The following is a 19,978-nucleotide window of genomic DNA, read 5'->3' as shown; positions in this document are numbered from 1 at the left end:
CTCTCCCTGCTAAAAATGTGCATATCGTAGAAAGTGATAGCGATTTCTATTACGGTCTACTGCTCACGTTAGTCTAGTCGCACAAGAATCCAAATATGACGTGTTAAACAGTTTATCAATCAACATTTGACAATAATCTCTTTTTAAAGGTATATTTTTTCAATATTAAATTGAATTGTATCGACTTTAATAAATAATATTAGTTAAATTTTAAATAAATAAACTAAATTAAATAAATAAGTGGCTGAGTGATTATCGCTATCCGACCACTTTGTCTAGTCCTCCTCTTCCAGTTCTTTTTCACTCAGTAAGGTGTTCCCAGATTGGAAATAAAATTAAATAAAACATAAATTCGTTCATATTTAAATTTCCCGCGTCCAATTCGTACAATCAATTCGAAATATATTGTCCTTTTCTTATTCGATGTGCTGAACAGAGAAAACCTCTGTCTCAGAAAATAACACGCCCTTAGTTGTAATTTCATCGAATGTCATATTGACTTCAAAACACGCTTTATTTAACTTATTTGTTTACATTTCATTTAGTACAAAAGTTATCTCGATTTGAACACTTATTAATAATTAAAATTAATGTAAAGGTTATGCATTACACTTCAGTCTAACTCGATAAAGTCCAGAGTACCGCATTAACATTAGTCACGTCTATGCCGTTCCGTTGCAAGGCAAAGCAATGGTTCAAAAGTGCCTGGTTTTCTATATTTTAAAAATAATTTACCCCCAGTACCACCCAATATGGTTCGTTATTTACATGTACTTTAATTATTACTCCGTCCGGAAACGACACACGAGGTACTGTGCTAGAGTGTTACCAGAAAATGTACTCTGGAGACATGTGCAGCAATACTCGAAAAGCAATTGTGACATCAACAACTGTGTTTTAGTGAATCCAAATAACCTTTATCCCAGTGATAGAATACTTAATTTGATTCATAGTGAGTCAAAAACCTTCCATAAAATAGTTGCTATACCTCACAGCCTTTGTAGCAACAACACTTTATATATATCACCCACCTTATTGTTTCATTTACCAGAGAAATCTGACTTAAGACTGTCAAAAAGTGCTTCATTGCCATATATTGCAAGTGAAATCCACTTGGCACAACTCTCAAGCTGTGATGCTATCACCAGTCGAAAGGAGCACATGGAAGGCTACTTCCAATTACCCAAACTAATAAAAGCTGGAGATATAATATGCATAAATGTTAAGAATTTTATCAAGCCCATTTTTTACTCAAACTTCAAGAATGGTTCTTTAGAAAAATTTTATTACAAATGCACGAAGGTTCTAAGAGAAGACAAATCAGTGATAGATCAGCATTTTTGTATTCTTGGGCAGACAACAATAAAACACGTTGCAGGTGAACAGAGTTTTCTGCCCAAAATCAGTGTAGTGGGCACTAGAGCTGCAGAAAGTGGTAGTAAAGCATTTGGTGAAGTACCAGTCTGTCCCTATGGGATGCAGGGTTATTTTAATATGTTGCGTGCTGCAATATATCCATTTTTAGAAACAAGTAGGTTTGAGTAGAGTTTAGAGTGAGAGGGTACTTTAGTTTAAATTTTTCCATTCTAGATGTATTACACCTGAACCCAGCATTTCTTTTGCAAGGCGATCAAGGTTGTGGGTTTGACAATTTAATTAGCTCTCTTGCTTCAGAACTAGGAATGCACCACATGAGAATATACAATTCTGATTTGAGTGCTAATATTTATGCCCAAAATGAGTCAAAACTAAATAATTTAATTATTGATGCTAAAGTGACTGCACCCTGTATTTTAACTCTTTTACAATTTGAGGTAAACTTAACATTCTTAAAAAAAATCACTATCACCTCTAGCTTAAAATACATACAAATTTCAGAATTTTGGAAAAAATAATGAAGAACAATATGATGAAAGACTTATAAATTTTTTTGCTCTCCAGTTGACCAAATTGTTTGAAAAAAAAGAGTTTCCAGTGATTCTTTTTTGCTGCTCTACTTCTAAGAACATCCCAGCAGAACTGAAACGTGTGTTCTTGGAAATATTCGACATTGATGCTCCATCAGACACTGAAAGAGAACTAATTTTAAAATGGCTCTTAGAGAAAAATGACATTGATTTTCAACATATTAATTTAAAAACAGTCGCAAACAAAACCAATGGTTTCTATTTTGAAGACTTAAAAGCGTTAGTATATTATGCTGAGAGCAATTTTCACATCAATAAGAGAGATGGTGCATTTTGTTTAAATGATCAAGACATGGATAAAGCCATAGGTAGGCAAGGATTTGTGGACATTTAGGGAACCTGAAGACGTATTATAATTCTTAGACCACATGCAATCGAACTACAATGAAAGCCTGGGCGCACCAAAGGTGCCAAAAATTCAATGGTCAGATGTAGGAGGTTTATCAGATGTGAAGGAAGAGATTATAAAAACAATCAATTTGCCTCTAAAGCATCCAAAATTGTTTGAAACCTCTGGACTAACGCGGTCAGGTTAGGTTCGAGTTTTTGGTCGAAACAAAATAAGGAAACAGATCATTGATTACAGGTATACTCTTATTTGGCCCTCCAGGGACAGGAAAAACATTGATAGCCAAAGCTGTAGCCACAGAATGTGGCATATGTTTTCTTAGTGTTAAAGGTCCAGAGCTGCTTAATATGTACGTTGGGCAATCGGAACAAAATGTCAGAGAAGGTATATTTGCATACAAAATGTGTATTATTAACCTGGAAGGACAATTTGCAGTGTTTGAACGGGCTCACCAAGCATCTCCCTGTATCATATTTTTTGACGAATTGGATTCTTTAGCACCTAATAGAGGTTTATCTGGGGATTCTGGCGGAGTCATGGATAGGGTGGTATCGCAGCTTCTAGCTGAAATGGACGGATTAAATCATGGAGGGAAAGTGTTTATTATAGGTAGGTGAAATTTGTCATCTTCCATGAATGATTCACTTTAAATACTTCTTTTAAGGAGCGACAAATAGACCTGACTTAATCGATCCAGCATTGCTTAGGCCTGGAAGATTTGATAAACTGCAGTATGTAGGGCCTTGTATCGACTTGGAATCCAAAATGTCAGTTTTACAGGCCCTTACTAGGAAGTAATTAAAACAGTATCTGCATATTCATTACTCTATAGAGTCGGTTGTAGATTTAGGTTATCAGAAAAGGTGGATTTAAAAAAAATAGTGCTAAAAAGCCCCGATAATATCACAGGTGCTGATTTTTACGGGATTTGTTCGAACGCTTGGTGCTCGGCCGCGAAGAGGCTGATAGAGACGATTGAGAAAGGTTATTGATTCTTGCATTATTTAAGTTAGTCTCCTAGTAAAAAAGAGTTTTAGAAGAAGGAAATCCGGACGATTTCACAAATGATGATGTGGTTGTAGACGACCAAGACTTCATCAGTGCTATTGAGAACGTGAAACCTTCGATAACTGAGGAGGATTTGAAATATTTTGAAAACTTGAAGGAGATGAACTCAAACGTTCGCAAATCTTCAAAGACTGTGAAATGAGCAATAGTAATTATTAGTAATAAATGTTGTTGCCTGTTTTTATTCAATATAAAAGTGCTCCCATTAAGGTGGTGAATAAAAGGTTTGTTTTTATTTTTTTTTCCTAATCTTTTTTAATTATCCTTTTGTTGATGTCCACGTTTGTGCGTATTTTATCATGTTTAAGTAATTTTACAAATGCATATAGGTTTTTATTCCCCACATTGTGAAGTGGCTGTGTTTGGACAATTCCTAGTTTGATGCGCTGAGGTACAAATAAAAATATAAACTTTCGCTAATATTACTCACGTAACGTCTATCTTAGTTTAAAAATGTTTAACGCATTTGAAAGCCCATGTGAAAACCGATATGCGCGCTTTTTTTTTCTGTATCTAATCTTACATTTGTACATCTGATAATATTTCAATGTTATGCTCGCCTTATGTTTCGCTCTTTTTATAAGTTCATTGCGTGATCCATAAAATGAAACAAATATTTCCGTTGGTGAGGTAAACAAGAGGACAAGAAGGAAAGAGAAAAAAACTTATTCTAAACTCAAGAAGAAATGACTAAAGTAGGACAAGAAAGTATATTATCGACTCCCCTTTTGCAGTTGATAATATACAGAAATTTCTTGTTTTGATAGTTAACCTAAGTAAGCCGTGTTCCATTTCTCGTTCCTGTTCATACTTTCTATCTCTCTCTCTCTCTATTTATCTCTCTATCTCTATCTATCTATTTATCTCAGTCTATCTCTCTCGCTCTTCCTTTCTTTTTCCCTTCCACTCTCACCTGATCTATCCTTCTCATTTCAGTCTTACTTATCGCTTTTGTTTCATATCTATCATGAGTGTTTATGTTAAGTCAAATTCATTAACAAGCAAAATTTCTCTCGAAAGTTTACCGTTGTTATATTATCAGTTACTTTTATGTAGTTTGATCAAATTGAAATAATTACAGTAAGTAGTACTCTAATTATATTATTAATTTGGCGTGAAGCAATTACTTCCAAATAAAAGTCAACGAAAACATACAGCTGTGAACTCGTACAGTGAAAAATGATTCGAAAAATGTACACTATAGTAAATTAGTACCCGATAGAATATCCATTTGCTTTCATTATGGCAGTTAAGCGTCGCGGAAAGCAACTTTCAGTTCCTCTTCGTATGTAATTGGAAGTTTTCGAATACGCCTATCAAATTCATCCCATAACTTTTCGATCGGGTAGATGTCTGAAAATCGTGAAAATTCACGTAACCTGTGGAGGAGCAGCCGCAAACAGACTGTTTTAGCTGTGCGTTTCGGATTGATGTCACGTTGAAAGTGGTAACGACCTTCAAGATGGAATCTCTCGGCACTGGTTAAATTTTCTTTTCGCATATTCAGACAGAAGTATTTGTTCACAATGCCGCCTATGGTGACCGAATTTCCCACTCGATTTGTTGCCATACCATTACACCATCTCCACCACGTTTGACAATGGGTCTTAGATTTTCGTTATTTAATGCTCTCCCTGGTTTCCGTTACACTAATTTCCTGCCGGGGAAACCCCAAACGCGATATTTACTTTCATCGGAAAAGATGACGCTTTTCAAGAAGTGTAAAGACTTATTAACATTGTTATGTAACTTTTTATCCTTAAAACAAGCATCTGTCATACATCTATTTATCCCAGACAACAAGAATCATTGCCAATAACATGGGATTATCATAGGAATGATTTAGAGCAATTGGACCATCACCAGACTGCCCTTTTATCTGTACATGAACAATTAACTGCGACCAAAGTCTCAAGCCCTCGGGTGTCTGCCCTTGGCAGCGTAATTTAGATAAATTGTCCTATACATATATAAGTAGTTTTCAGCCTCAAAAATCTAGTTATTCATTATTGTTCTTCAGACAGAGTACATAGTGCTACAAGCTCTTACATTTCTCTGAACAAAAGTACAGAACCTTAGTAATAAAATAGAGAGTTGTGAGTTAGCGACTCGTCTCAATCCTGACAAATCTACGTCGTGGTGTCGACCACACATAAAATACCGGCTGGTGTCACGACAACATATTCATTTTCAAACTGGAGCCTTTTCTTCCTATTTACTTTATTAATCTAAGGCTCTTTTCTAGCTACGTGAGCCGTGAATCCTGTTTTTTTTTTAGAGAATTTCTAATGGTTCTTGGTGTAACACTCTTTCCAAATCTACCTTGCAAGGCTGCAGCTATATTAGATGAACTTTCAAATGGATTTTTTTTATATTTTTTAATATAAAACACTCATCTCGATTATCTAGTTTCGATGGTCTTCCAGTGCGATGGCTATTCTCGATATTTACCGAGACCTTATATTTTTTTACAGTATATCGAATTGTAGTATGACTTTTTCCTACAGTCTCACCAATCTTCCTTAATGAATTACCTTTCTTAAGAAGTCTTATCAGTAATTCTCTCTTTGATTGTTGTTTCGATACGTTTTGCACTCATTTTATGCGATAAGTTACCAAACATCCACAAGTTTCTAAACACATGATTCAGATATTTGCATAAACTTGTTTATAAAATTATTTCGTTAATTCTGATTCTTGACTGTTCGACGCTTGCCGTAATTTAAAGCCGTATGAATACTTCTTTTCCTATTTTATTTGAACATTTTTCGAAATATTCAATGTGCCTTTGATAATGTGATAACATATACGCATGTGAGCATTCCTTGTCTATGTCAGGACTATTAATCTATTATCTGAAAATATCACGGGGTTCTGGCTCTAAATTCCTTCTAAAATAAGTGCGAGAAAATGGTAAAAAGGCTGTTATGAATCCCCTCGCATTTCTTGTTTAATTACGATCATTAATTGACATCATCTAAACGTGGTACAGGCTTTTGGTCCCAAGTTCTTCGCAAGATTAGAGTGAGAAGAGAGGATTGTTTATAAATTCCTTTAGCGTAGGTGAGAAAAATGTTTAAAGGTTTGGTACCCATGAGAAAAAGGGTGGACAGCCCTTCCATCCTATCGGTTCTCTCACGAAGAGGAGATGTGTTTTATGTGTTGAAACCGGGTTGTATCGGGATTCCATTTTTGAATCACGGGGAATAAAGAAGTGCTTTGAGAATTATATCGTTTTTCTCCACCCTCCAACCGCGAACCTTACAAGCATGTTAAGTTAGTATTAAAAAGCTTAGATCATGAACTTTGTACAGACATCAATTAATAGAGATATATTCAAGAGGTTCTTGCATAAACTGTATTACAAAGTAATATTCTATGATGTGTCAATACTTTTTCCCTCGATTGTATGTGTAAATAGACCTTAATAATTCCAACCTTACGAACTGCTCGACAAGTTTGCCTGCCTGAGCATAAAACTGGAGGTCGGTGCGAATTTCGGAAAAAGAATGAGCATTCGAGTCCAAATACAAAGACCGTGGTTACACATGTTTCTACTTCTGTAATGTACCCTTAGGCTACGCCTATAGATTTCCACTGCCTTAGTGGTATGTCCAGGATGGCCATATGCCGGGAACCCATTATCTTCCAATAAGGGTTACCTTCATAAAAACTTTCACTCCTCTTCCTCCTCAAGACAAAAGACTAAAAAGTATCCTCATTTTTGCCAAAATCAGACTACAGCTGCAACACCCTTGTAAATTATCCTTTCTTACCATTGTCTTGACTTTACGGGTTAAGAATTTGGAAAGTTACCATCTGTGGGTTATGTTGCCTATTGCCTAAAACCGGAGCACGCCTATGGGTACTGACCCCCATTTTTAGTACTTAAGATACCCCGAACCTTGTACTACACTCTATTCTATTCTATTTTTCTAATAATAACGATACGACTGATATAGCTCGACGCTCCCGGAATCTTGTAAAATCCTGCATCCTTAACTCTTGACTCTCTCCATTTAAATGCCGCTTAAAGCCTAAGATCTTTAGTTTTGTAACGATTCAGTGTTGTGTGTGTCATAATGAGTGGAATAAAATCTACTAAAGTGTTCCCGAGTTTTGTTTCGCGAGTTCCATTACACTTCTTTGTTTCGTTAACCTCCACGGCCTATCCAGTAATCAGGAAAGATATTATCTAAATACGTTAACGAAGGTGATGCAAAACGAGGCTCGAATGTAGATTTCGAATCAGTCATTAGTCGATCAGAAAGAGAACAAGGCTCACAAAAAAAAATTAATTTAAATTCTTATATTTAGGGTTTCGTGTTATGTCGAGCAACAATCGACTCCCCAGGAGGCGGTTCTCCACGAACGATCCCCGTGATGCTAACAGCCACTCAAAAAATAAATCAAGAGGGAGTTTAGGAAACTACAGAAAGAGAAACCAGAATGCTCCTGAAGATGGTGGTAAGCACCGCCATTAAATAAGTTATAATACTCATATGTTTAAATGATGTACTAAATCATATCTTCCTCAGTTGATTAGTCAGTTGTAAATAAGCAGTTGAAGCTAATGTTCTCTAATATAATACGTATCCAATTGATGTCTAAAGTCCCTTTAGGCGTAGAACGCCCCTCATAACGTCGCTAAATTAAATATTTACGCCGTTGCCATAAGCTTTTGTAGTTTTTTGTAGCGTATGTTCCGTATGCCAGAGAACCGATTTTTCTCAAATCCAACTTTGTTCTTGCGGGGATCTTAACCGAACACTTTACACATCTCAAGTTAGAGGTCGCTCCGCCGGCGCCCTTTTATGATGGTTTTTCTGTTTTCTTTATGATAATAAATCGTTCAAAATATACTAAATGATTACGTAACAGTGATAGTATTCAACACAAACATTATAAAGAAAATGGGCAACGTGACAAAATAGTCACGGCAGACAACAGCCCAGAGCATTCCCGTAATGCGTGTACCGTGACGGAGTCGTTAATAATCTCATATGTATAGAGACAGTTATGGGGCAGTGTAATAGGCATGGATGCTTTCTTGATGAGGGCACAACGAAAAGATCTTGAAATCCTCATGTAGGTTTTGAGTCTTCACGACAAAACTGTAATTCGCCAATTTTTTTTTTTGTTAATTTCGTTCCATCTGTTATCTCTGAACCGGAACCACCTTTTTATAGCAATTTTTGAGAAGTTTACAGGTAGGAACGAATCGTCCTCGGAATGCTCCTTTTCTGCGGGTTTCCCCGGGCCCATTTCAGAAATTAAAAAAGACGTTTCGATGCGATACTAAATATTTGTGATGGGAATTTTTTATTCTTGTGTAAATGGACTATGCATACAGGTTGTGCCACACTTAAGGGGATTATTGTGGTTATCGATTTTGGCATGAAAATCCGTAATCAAAAATGAGCCGCTTTGCGTTCAGTCATTCTCGTTCAAAGTACTTCAATATTCGATATAAAAATGAATGCAATATCGAAATATTTTCGTTTCCACGAGCCAACGTTACGTTCTTGAATAAATGTAACTTTGAAGCCAAAACGGCTCATTTTTGACTAGGAATTCCTGCGGAAAAATTGTTCACCGAAATGTCTCCCATGACCTCCTTTAGTTCGGCACAACCCTTTTGGAACACCCAGCATATTGTTACGTCATCGAAAGCGCTTTTCCACGCAAAAACGGTCTCTAGTCAACGGCACACTAAATCCAATTCTGTCTACCATAACTTAGGCCAACTCTGTAATAACTGGGTTCCCTCTGATTCTGAGAGTTATACATAGTGGTCACAGACGTCTTATGGGGTCCATGAAATACAAAATGTTATTTGTTGGTGCGGCTTTTATTTCCGTTTGGAAAACGCCGATAAGATAAAGAATAGCGAATATTATTTTATCAATTAATGTACGTGTTGATTAATCGTGCCTTTGTTGTTGGGCAAATAATTTGTAAACTTTATCGACTATGTACGCATAGTTTTGTAGGAATAAGCCTTGAAAAGAGCGTATAAAATGACGATAGGTATTCCAATCAATATTCGATTAGGAAGTTTTCGAGGATATTTATAAATTCTTTATTAATCATCCTTTAATTGTTTATTTATTTAACAGTGCCAGTCTCGTGCAGACTTGGTATGCGCTAGTGCCCCAACTTCAGATATTAAATTTAGAGTTGCAGATCCGCGCGATCCTCAAACAGATGCCCTTCAGACGGACAAATTTAGTTATCAGATTTTTTAATTTTTTTAATCATTTCTCAGAATCATTATTGCTACTAGATAATTATGCTACTTAAAGTTGTCAATGATCCGTTTTGGCAATTTGAAATATATAGTTGCAATTCTGAAAAGCTAAATTTGTTTCTCTGAAGGGCATCTGTCTGAAGGGTCTCTGCAGAACTCCTGTATCTGTGTACCTTATATTTGTCTATCATTCTTCAAAAAGGTTAAATATTGTCGAATCATTGACTCTTTGCGTGTTAAGTTAGGGTTTTATCGTCCTCAACCTACGACCCACGTGCCATTATTAAATCTACAGGCGAGTAAACAATTTGAACCGATAATCCCTCGCCTTAAATAACGTTCCCAGTTGCTGTGCACGTTTCCTAGACTTCTATGATTGATTTTGAAAACATTGAAATTGTTCACGTTTGGATCATTAACAAGATATCTCATTTAGGTGGCCATCACATCGGCAATGGCAGAGGCTCAGGGTTTCGCCGTGGTCATGCCCATAGAGGTATTACTAACCAACCGAGAGGCTCTTTCTCTTCTTCACAACCTAGGCCAGAGAAAAAAATTAGTTTTATGTACTTTAAAAATCTAACAGAAAATTTAGATACTCAAAATGTCATGTTGGAACTCTCCAATCCGAAAAACGGCTTTGCCACACTGCTGGAATCGAACAGTCTCAGTAACGATTTCATCGTCTTATTGGTGAAGCTTATGAAACGCATATGCGAGTGCACTTTCGTAGAAAACAAAACGGCGCTTTTGACTACCGTTTTAGAGAGCAACTTCATGAATAAGCTGACAGTGTACATTACAGGACTCACCATTCAGGTAAAGTTCTTGGTCTGCAATAGTTGGCCTTCTAATATATTCTTTAAGAATGGAGAAGATAAAAGAAAAAACCAATTGTTCTGGGACGACTCGGACGAGTTCTGGGACAACCTGCTGACCTTTTCGAGGAAGGTGCAGGAAGTGATTCCTACCTACTGCAGTGCCATAGAACAATTGTTGAGCGTGCTCTCCATGTGCTTCGAACGCATTGAAAAGCGTCACAGTGTCCATATTTCCGACGACATCAAAAATCGAACCAAAGATTTACTCTTTATTGTTGAGAAAACCATAGAGGAATTGTCATTCAAGAAGGTGCAAGCCGAGATTGAGAGAAAGGAACCGGAACCGCCAAACAATTATCGGGAAATTGACATCATTCCTAATGCCGAGGAAGTGGTCACCACTGAGTCTCCTTTTTTGAGAGAAAACATTATTGACAGAGCGTTCGACAGTGTCGATCACTATCTGGATATCCAATTCAGGTAAATGCTCAGAGACCATGGTGTTATGTAATTATTTGCTTCCGATGTTGACGATTTATCTCTGTGTCCTACAACGAAAGGAAGTTGCTCTAGGAGGTGATTGTTGAGCTCAGTTCATGTTTTAAAAAATGTTGTAAACGTAGGCCAGCAAGTGGTTCATTAACGAAATTCAGGGGGCCTAAAATTAGCAAATGCTTCGTAATTTTTTCTTTGCAACTCCTAGAATTTATGAAATATTTAGTTTAAATTTGGAGTTAAGTAGTTTGAGTAGTAACTCATAAAAATATGCGCGTTAAACGTTCTTAGTTGGTGATCACGGTAACTTTGGATTATACACAGTGTCTAAAAAAGACGGGCGAAGTTATTTCTCAATTATTTATAAAAGGATTTTGATTCAATTAAAAAATAAAATAATAAGATAGTTTACATGCTATTAAATAACGTCAACTTGTTCTGCTTCAGGGGTCAACTTTACAATTTCAAATAGAAATGCATTTTTTATAGAAAAAAATTCTGAATTTTAGGACGCATGACAAGTTAATGTAAAAATATTTTTTAACTGGAAAAAATTTAAAAAATTGAACAATATGAGTCATGTAGCTATCTGCATCGTCATAGGCCCATTTGCATGATTCCGTGGTCATGTGCATTTTCTTTCCATCTCATGCTGATATATTATCTTGTACAGAAACGTCTGGCGCCATGGACAAACGGCACCCATATGATACCCAGCGAGAAGGAACAAGATAAAGCCGCTCTTAACCGTAGGAACCATATCATTCTTCCTCATAATTTTCTGTCAGCAGTTACGCTGCAACCGTGATTCTTTCTGAAAAACGTGATTTTATTTGGTACTTAGTTCATCAAAATCCGTTCACAAATACCTTAAGTTATAGCTTCCCCCTTTTGTTTGAGACATCCTGTATGTCTACGGGGGCTGACCCATTAATGACCGTTACTCAGTAGATTTTCAGCTGCAACTAAGGTGCCGGATTGTTACAGTATTAAAAAAAAACGAATATCTTAGTTAAATTAAATTTTTTAATGGATGTGAGCTTTATAATCGCCTAATAAAAGATCTTCCTCTCTTTGTGGAATACCCCGCACACGTTGGATTTAATATAATTTTCAAATTGTGTCATTCCACCGTCTAATTCTGACTAATTGTTTGTTTGGTAGACTTCTAAGAGAAGATTTCGTGGCTCCTCTACGTCGAGGTATAACCACCTATTTGTCCAACCAATACAAACCTAAAAATGATCAGAAAAAATTAGAAGATGTGAGAATTTATCAGCATGTTAGGTTCGTTACCGTCGAAACCGTTAACGAATGTGACTGTTACAAATTGCAATTTACCAATGGCCACAAGAAACACAAAATTAACTACGAGAAATCGAAGCGATTTTTGTTCGGTAGTCTCATTTGCCTGACAATGGACAAGTTTCAAACTTTACTCTTCGGAAAAATTGTAAACAGGGACGTGAATCTGCTTAACAAAGGGCAGGTTGTTATTGGTTTTCAGGAGAAAGTTCAGGTGAGTAAGTTAATTGGACTTTTTTCTTTAAACCTACAGATCATGCACGTTTTTTTCATAAACTCGAAAACTTAGAAATAGCAATATTGATAGTTCCAGAAACCCTCTTTAACGCTGTTATAGAATTAATGTTTCCTAGACGAAGGACAGAAGTTAAAAACGACATTCTTTGAGTTAATACTGAAAAAAATTCCAACATATGTTTATAAGATCTTTTATTTTTATTTTCTTATTAATTTTCAACATTTTCTTATTTCAAGATTAATTTCAATATCGACTATATCATGGTGGAGTCGAGCGTTTACTTCGAGCCCTACTACCAAGTACTCGGAGTTCTCCAGAAACTGAACGCAGATAATTTCCCGATGGAAAAATACATTATTAGAGTGGAAACCGACTCCTGTCCTCCTAAATATTTAACCAAACGAGAAGTGCCTATTAGGTACACTTTTGAAAGAACCGTATTCAATCCCTTAAATTTCCCGGAAAGTCTAAATTTGAATCTCAACGAATCCCAAATGAGGGCGTACAAGGCCGCTTTGTCGAATGAATTCTGCATTATTCAAGGACCTCCTGGTACTGGAAAGACATTTTTGGGTAAATCTCCTCAGTTCTTTTCCACGCTTTTAACTAACTGAAATGCACCCTTGAATTTTTTTTTTTTTTGGTGATTCGAAAGTCTAACATCAGATCGCATTTTGAAAGCGAGCTAATAGGACATGTGTGGGCTCTTGTCCAGCAAGCACATGTATAACCACTTGGTTACTTATGCTTCAGCATTAGGTCAACTTCGGAGACAAATAAAAATTAAACACGAACAAACACCACCTAGACTAATCAACAGAAAATGAAACTTTGAAAAAGACTGGTTAATAAAAATGTTTAGCCTAAATAGGCCACTAAAAATTGCAAAATTTGAGTGACGTGTTTCATTTCACAAAAATTTTAATTCAAAATTCTCAATAACGAGTTTTTTAGGTTTAAAAATTGTTCACACTCTTTTAAAAAATAAAACTATGTGGTGGAAGAATTCTCCAATATTGGTTATCTGTTTCACCAACCACGCTCTTGACCAGTTCCTAGAAGGTCTACTTTCAGTCACCAATGAGGTGATTCGAGTTGGGGGACAGTCTAAAAATGAAGTTCTGAAGGATTTCAACTTGAAGTCAAAGAGGCGTGGGCACAAGCACCATACGATATACCAAATGAGTTATCAGGTTAAAATGTGCCACCAAAACCTACGCGATATAAGCGAACTATACGGACATATTGAAAGCTGCAATCGTATACTTGATTTTTCCTGTTTCGCCCCACTGATAGAAAACTATGAGCAATCATGGTTTGCCAACGCTTCGAAAAAAGAAATTCTTCGCTGGCTGGTGAACAAGAAAGAGTTTGAGCATTGGGAAGTTCAAAACCAAGATTTCACCGAAGAACCAGAACCAATCACGTCTGTCGCTGAATTTTTAGCAGATAATCCTAAATCAAATGAAGAAAATAATGAGGATGTAGATGAAGAAATTTTTGGCGGATTAAAAACGGGGAACTACGGCGAATCTCTGTTAACCTTACAAATGATGTCGGAATATTTAAATAAATTAAGGACAGAGTTGAGTTTAATCAAAGAAGAATTAGAAAAACCGGAAAATGAGGCAAATTGGAATATAACGATTACTTGTGAAACTTTGCAAGTGAATATTTGGGAAACTGAGACGAACTTGGAATATCTGACAGTGAGTTCGTAGATTTTTTAATTAATATTTATATAGTATCTCTGCTTTTTATTCTCAAAAATAATCTTTTGCCTATTTGTTGCTTTTAGCATCAGTTACAACTGTACCAAGACGTGAAGAACCGAACGAAACCAAAACATGTCGATATGCAAAACCCATTTAGGATGTCTTATCCAGATCGGTGGCAATTGTATTTTTATTGGACGCATTTGTACGCACAAGATTTAAGGTACTATTTTCGAACTGAGCCCACCGAAACTGACGACCTAATTTTTTAGGCAAAAGCACCATGAAACTAGTCTACAATTTCAGCAGTTGTATCGCGTCTACAGTGAAATGCGAGATATGGAAGACACGCAAATTATGAGCAACAGTTTGGTGCTGGGAATGACTACAACTGGAGCGGCTCGGTTACGGTCCTCCCTGCAGGTCAATATATTTTTCCACAAAGTAGAATATACGCTAACATTTTTTCCCGCCTCTGCTAATAAATTCCGCTCTATCTTGAAGTTTTGCTGTAACAGCTCTCGCACGTGTAAGCTGATGTTAATATTTTATATGCAGGCCCTTAAAAGTCCCATTGTGATTGTGGAAGAAGCCGCCGAAGTCCTGGAATCCCACATTGTGGCGGCTTTGACTAATAATTGTCAACATCTCATTCTAATCGGTGATCATCTGCAGTTAAAGCCCGGAGCTGCTGATTATCGGATAGAGACTAAATATAAACTTGGCAAGTGTGGTTAACGTATAGTTGAATCTGGTGTTAACTGGCGGCCCCGATATTAGAAAAGTAGATAAAGATATGTTTCGTTTTCGCACGTATTCTATGTGCAACAACGTTATAAATTTTTAAGAAAAATTACATCAATTTACAACAAAATTTTACATATGTCTAAAATACAAAATCTTTAAGAGAAGAAACACAGTTCTAGAATATTTTTTCTGGGTCTCTTGTTGAGTACTATTATGTATATATGAATTGATTAAATTCAAAGCATTCAGCCCCGAATACCGTACATGTAAAGTCTTTCACTTGGAACTTTATAGTTTACACTCGCAAAAGCTTGAAAAAGACCTGTAACAAGCCATATGTATATATATCTATTTTCGTCTTGCATGTTTTTGGTATTTGGAATTGAACGTACAAAAAGAACATGTTGAAGTTCATCATTGATGAACCATCGGGCCGCAATTTAAGACCATGCTTGGCTAGATAGCAAGGTTGTTTATGCATTTATCCCTGTAAGTTGTAATATTGAAGGTACTTACTTACAGGTTACGAATAAGAAACGAAACTGTTAAAGACAATACATTCATCATCTTTTTCTAGGTGTGAGCTTATTTGAAAGAATGGTGAGAAACAATATTCAATGTTACACCCTTGACGTCCAACACCGCATGCGTCCCGAAATATCACAACTGGTCAAACCCCACATTTATCCCAACTTAAAAGACCACGAAAGCACTTTGCAAAGACCACATATACTTGGTAATAAATTATGAAAGGTCGTCCATGCGCAGCAATCGGTATTTTGATTTCGATCCTCTGCAGGAATAAGTAAATGTCTCTATTTCATCGATCATCAAGAGTCAGAAGAAATTTGTCCAGACGAAGGCAAGAAAAATGTGCATGAATCCACGTTTTTGATCGCCCTGGCAAGGCACCTGATTTTGAATGGTTACAAACCGGAACAAATAACCATTTTATGTGCGTATTTGGCGCAATTTTACGAAATGCTGAGCGAAAGAAACCAAACTAAGAACAAGCTTTTGCTGAAGGATGTTAGAATATCAGTTTTAGACAACTATCAAGGTCTAAACTACTCGTTTTTCCACGTAAAGTAGCCAATGATTTAATGTGTTTCCAGGTGAGGAATCCGACATCATTCTTTTATCCTTAGTCAGAAGCAACAACGAAAACAAAGCCGGCTTTTTACGTATACAAAATAGGGTATGCGTAGCTCTGTCCAGAGCTAGGGATGGCATGTATATAATGGGAAATATGTCTGTTTTGTTGGCATCTAAGAGCGAAAATGAGGTAAAATTCAAACTTTTCAAGTGCTAACTGATGTTGCTAAAAAGTAACAAAACAGTTTGCAACAGTAAAAAGCAAACCCCAAATATGTTCCTCCGTAGATTTGGCAAAAAATCAATGAGGTGTTAAAAAAGCAACTGGCAATCGGAAGCAAATTAACACTACGTTGTCAAGTGCACAACTACAGATACACGGAAGTGTCCAAAGCTAACGATTTCTACAAATTGATAGAAGGGGGTTGCGATTCATTGTGCGAAGCTGACCTGGCATGCGAGCACGTATGTAAACGATTGTGTCACATCCAGGATCGAGACCACAGTGCTTATAACTGTTTGGAAAAATGTAACAGGTAAATAAAGGAAAGTACATCTTATGAAAGTTTTCATTCATGTTTTAAATCTAGAAACCTGTGCAACACTCTATCTCATCTATGTCAGAAGCACTGTTATGAGGAGTGCGGACCTTGCATGTATATAGTCCCCAGAGCATTGATAGATAGTTGCGGACATATAGTTGAAATACCCTGTTATATTGATCCAAGCACTTACAAGTGCTTAAAAGAAGTTCTCACTAAATTGCCTTGCGGTCACGAGACGAACAAACCGTGTTCGGTGGATCCCTTTCGGTTTACATGTCCATTCCCGTGTGATGTACGCGTAGAGCCATGCGGACATGCGTGCATAAGAAAATGCCATGTGCGGTGGGATCCGGATCATTTAGAGGTTTGTACAATATCCTCCTGAATTTGGAACTCAAGATCGTTGGTCCTAAATTTTTAATTAATAATTTTTAAATGTCAATACCTCGAAATTCAGTTAACCAATTTTAGTGTCATAGACATATTAAAAACAAAAAAAAAGAAACAGTTTTTTACCACAAAGTCGGTTCTGTGATTTTACTGTCAAGTTTCATGCACATAATAACCGCAATAAATGTAAGGTGAAAAATCTCACATTAGGTTTATTTCATGGGGAATTGGAATCGGTGATAAATCACTTTTTAGTTGCATTACTCTGAGATAAAATAATCAAACCGTCAATTGCTTTTTTTTTTAGTACAAATGTATGGAGCCTTGTGCAAGACCAAGAGTGGGGTGTTGTCAGATTGACAACCCTCATACTTGCACCAAGTTGTGTTATCAAGAATGCGAAGAATGCATGATAAAAATAAAGAAACATCGCTCTTGTGGTCACGTCTTTCAAACACCTTGTTGCATAGACGTGGAGACCGTGGATTGCCAAAAGCCTTGTAAGCGGATACTGCCATGCGGGCATGTTTGTACAAGGAAGTGTTCCTTGAGTTGCTCATGCGACAAAATGGTTTGCATATTGTCTTTTGTAATAGTTAGCAGAAAAGAGCTGTGTATGTTTCAGGTTGAAAAAGTAATTGACGTGTGTCAGCACACCGTCAAAATCAAGTGCTCTGACGTTGCTGTGCGTGCACATTGCAAATCAAAATTTTGCCCCAGATTGCTGTCTTGCGGGCACAAATGTCTCAATGCCTGCAAGGACCCATGCACTGAGATATGCAAGACTATCGTTGACTGCAATATACCCAGCCCTTGTGGGCATTACGTTAAAAAGATTCCTTGTTATTTGACAAAGAACAGTAAGAGGAGTATCAGTGCTGTTTTTTACATTACTTCTGATGTATCTAAACATTTTCTAGCAAACGACGACATCTTGCTAAAAGCCTGCACTGAACCTTGTTTTACTGTATTAAAGTGTAAACACCCATGCACGGGCACATGCGGGAAATGTAGGCAGAGCAGGCTTCATAAGCGATGCACCGAAAAATGCGGTGTTCCGCTAGTGTGTAACCATGAGTGCGCTATTCCTTGTCGTGAAGCCTGCAAACCTTGCACCAGGCAGTGCGAAATACGGTGTCCACACTCCAAATGTAGCAAACAGTGCGGGGCACCGTGCACTCCTTGCAGTGCTCCCTGTTCCAGGAAATGTGAACATCAAAGATGCCAGAAAGCATGCGGAGAAATTTGCAATGTGAAACCTTGTACAGAAAAGTGAGCCTCGTAAGGTCCATAATGTTTATTTTTCCTTCAAACAAATGCGTTTAACAGGTGCAAAAAACTCTTAAAGTGTAAACACCCGTGCGTAGGTTTTTGCGGTGATCCATGCCCGCATTTGTGTAGAGAATGTGACAAAGATGAACTAACCGAGACATTTTTCGGTACTGAAGACGAGGAAGACGCAACTTTCGTGCTTCTTGCAGACTGTAAACACGTGTTGGAGCACAGCGGTCTGGAGACTTGGCTAGATCAGAATTCTGATAGAATCCAATTTAAAACATGTCCTAAGTAAGAGTTTGTCTGTAATGAAACTTGTGAAGAGCTATAATTGCGTTTATTTGCCTATAATTTAGGTGTAAACAAGTTATCAACTCGACTCAAAGATATAGTGAGTACATTAAACAAGCTTGTCAAGATGTTATGAATGCCAAGATGGAATCCTATGGAAACAAAGATGAAAACGAAGCATTGAGGAAAAAACTTGAGGGAGAGGTACTATTACTCAAGAGTAAACATGAATATTGCTCTTTAAGTGAATCTATGAAATTGATGCAGCGTTTCCCTAAAAGAAAGATTGGTAAGTAGTTTGATGATCTTTAAAGTCACATACAATATTTCACAAATAAAAGTAATTTTTACACTAGCTTTTCCAGAAATAAACGATGTTTTACAAATGTTGGAAACTCGCCTACAGCGAGTTAGAAACAAGCGTGCCCAACATTTTAATAAAATGGAGTTAAATGCCATTCAGGTGAAAATACAAACATTTTCATATATTATTCAATGCTTTCGAGATGATACAGAACCAGTTTTGAATAAATTCAAACCAGGTAACGAGTCAATATCGCAGGTTCAGTTCTTGATTAAGATTTTATTGAACAACGATGATCATATTACCGATCAGGAGATCGAAGATTTACAAATAGAAATTAAAAGACTGTTCAGAATAGTTCAGTTCGAACGCTTAAAAATGATACTTCAGCCTGACCCCTTAAATAAATATGCCATAAGCGCAGTTTACATAAACAGTAAAATAGTGCAACAAAGAGACAACATCCAACAAAAATTATTCGCTCCCATGCGATATTCTGATTTCTTGGACGAAACCATTAAAAACGATTTGCAAAATTTTGCAACCATCACAAATGGTGCTACTGTAATAAGTGAAATAGAGACGATGGACATCGTTAGAGCTATTGGATTGTCCAAAGGGCATTGGTTTAAATGCCCAAACGGTCATCCCTACGTTATAGGAGAATGTGGTGGGGCAATGCAGACTAGCAAATGCTTTTGCGGAGCCGCTATAGGTGGAGCTAATCACCGTCTTTTACCTACTAATGAATTTGCTGGTGAAATAGATGGTGCTACAAGACATGCCTTTATAGGACCTCTTCATTAATGTTGTAACGTATTTGTTATAAAATTTATTTGAATACCAGAGCGACAAGTGAAACACATTACTTGCGGTTTGCCATTTAGCATTAATTTCTTTTTTCAAATAAAATAAATTGGAAACAAGTTGACTACAAATTCATCCAGAATCTCCATGAAAACATTACCATGTTCCCGTATGATAAATTGGTTCTGAATTAATTTCCAGCAAATGGAAACATTTTGAGTAAATCGACAATATGGATGCCGGCATTTTATTTTCTTTCTTCCAGACCACATCGAACAACAGCATCATGCATGTGCGTATTTTTTAAAACGCCTTG

General features: G+C 36.8%; 2 protein-coding genes across 4 annotated transcripts; both read left to right on the top strand.

The window, feature by feature from the left end:
* The first annotated feature begins 96 nt into the window (after positions 1 to 96).
* Positions 97 to 3,607, top strand: Pex6 (peroxin 6). 2 transcript variants are annotated; one of them, XM_066292174.1, is made up of 9 exons: positions 97 to 1,531; positions 1,591 to 1,814; positions 1,879 to 2,275; positions 2,331 to 2,498; positions 2,554 to 2,700; positions 2,752 to 2,925; positions 2,981 to 3,110; positions 3,161 to 3,300; positions 3,399 to 3,607. In XM_066292174.1, exons 1-9 carry the CDS (start codon positions 691 to 693, stop codon positions 3,524 to 3,526), a joined length of 2,349 nt encoding a protein of 782 aa, XP_066148271.1. In that variant the 5' UTR covers positions 97 to 690; the 3' UTR covers positions 3,527 to 3,607. The 2 variants fall into 2 exon arrangements, with proteins under 2 accessions (XP_066148271.1, XP_066148270.1); XM_066292173.1 differs by having other exon boundaries at positions 3,354 to 3,607.
* Positions 3,608 to 4,338: 731 nt separating this feature from the next.
* On the top strand, positions 4,339 to 19,781 carry LOC136344368 (NFX1-type zinc finger-containing protein 1-like). Of its 2 annotated transcripts, none has more exons than XM_066291757.1 (21): positions 4,339 to 4,464; positions 7,702 to 7,851; positions 10,071 to 10,453; positions 10,502 to 10,935; positions 12,115 to 12,469; positions 12,730 to 13,066; positions 13,448 to 14,202; positions 14,292 to 14,431; positions 14,481 to 14,631; positions 14,767 to 14,932; positions 15,533 to 15,691; positions 15,755 to 16,015; positions 16,071 to 16,240; positions 16,339 to 16,586; positions 16,641 to 16,959; positions 17,293 to 17,556; positions 17,611 to 17,845; positions 17,906 to 18,257; positions 18,315 to 18,551; positions 18,617 to 18,840; positions 18,917 to 19,781. In XM_066291757.1, exons 2-21 carry the CDS (start codon positions 7,713 to 7,715, stop codon positions 19,660 to 19,662), a joined length of 6,075 nt encoding a protein of 2,024 aa, XP_066147854.1. In that variant the 5' UTR covers positions 4,339 to 4,464; positions 7,702 to 7,712; the 3' UTR covers positions 19,663 to 19,781. The 2 variants fall into 2 exon arrangements, with proteins under 2 accessions (XP_066147854.1, XP_066147853.1); XM_066291756.1 differs by having other exon boundaries at positions 18,908 to 19,781.
* Positions 19,782 to 19,978: the final 197 nt, after the last annotated feature.

This window comes from Euwallacea fornicatus, chromosome 17 (genome assembly GCF_040115645.1).
Source record: "Euwallacea fornicatus isolate EFF26 chromosome 17, ASM4011564v1, whole genome shotgun sequence".
In the NCBI taxonomy this organism is placed as follows: domain Eukaryota; kingdom Metazoa; phylum Arthropoda; class Insecta; order Coleoptera; family Curculionidae; genus Euwallacea; species Euwallacea fornicatus.
This window is presented reverse-complemented; position numbering and strand designations above follow the sequence as displayed.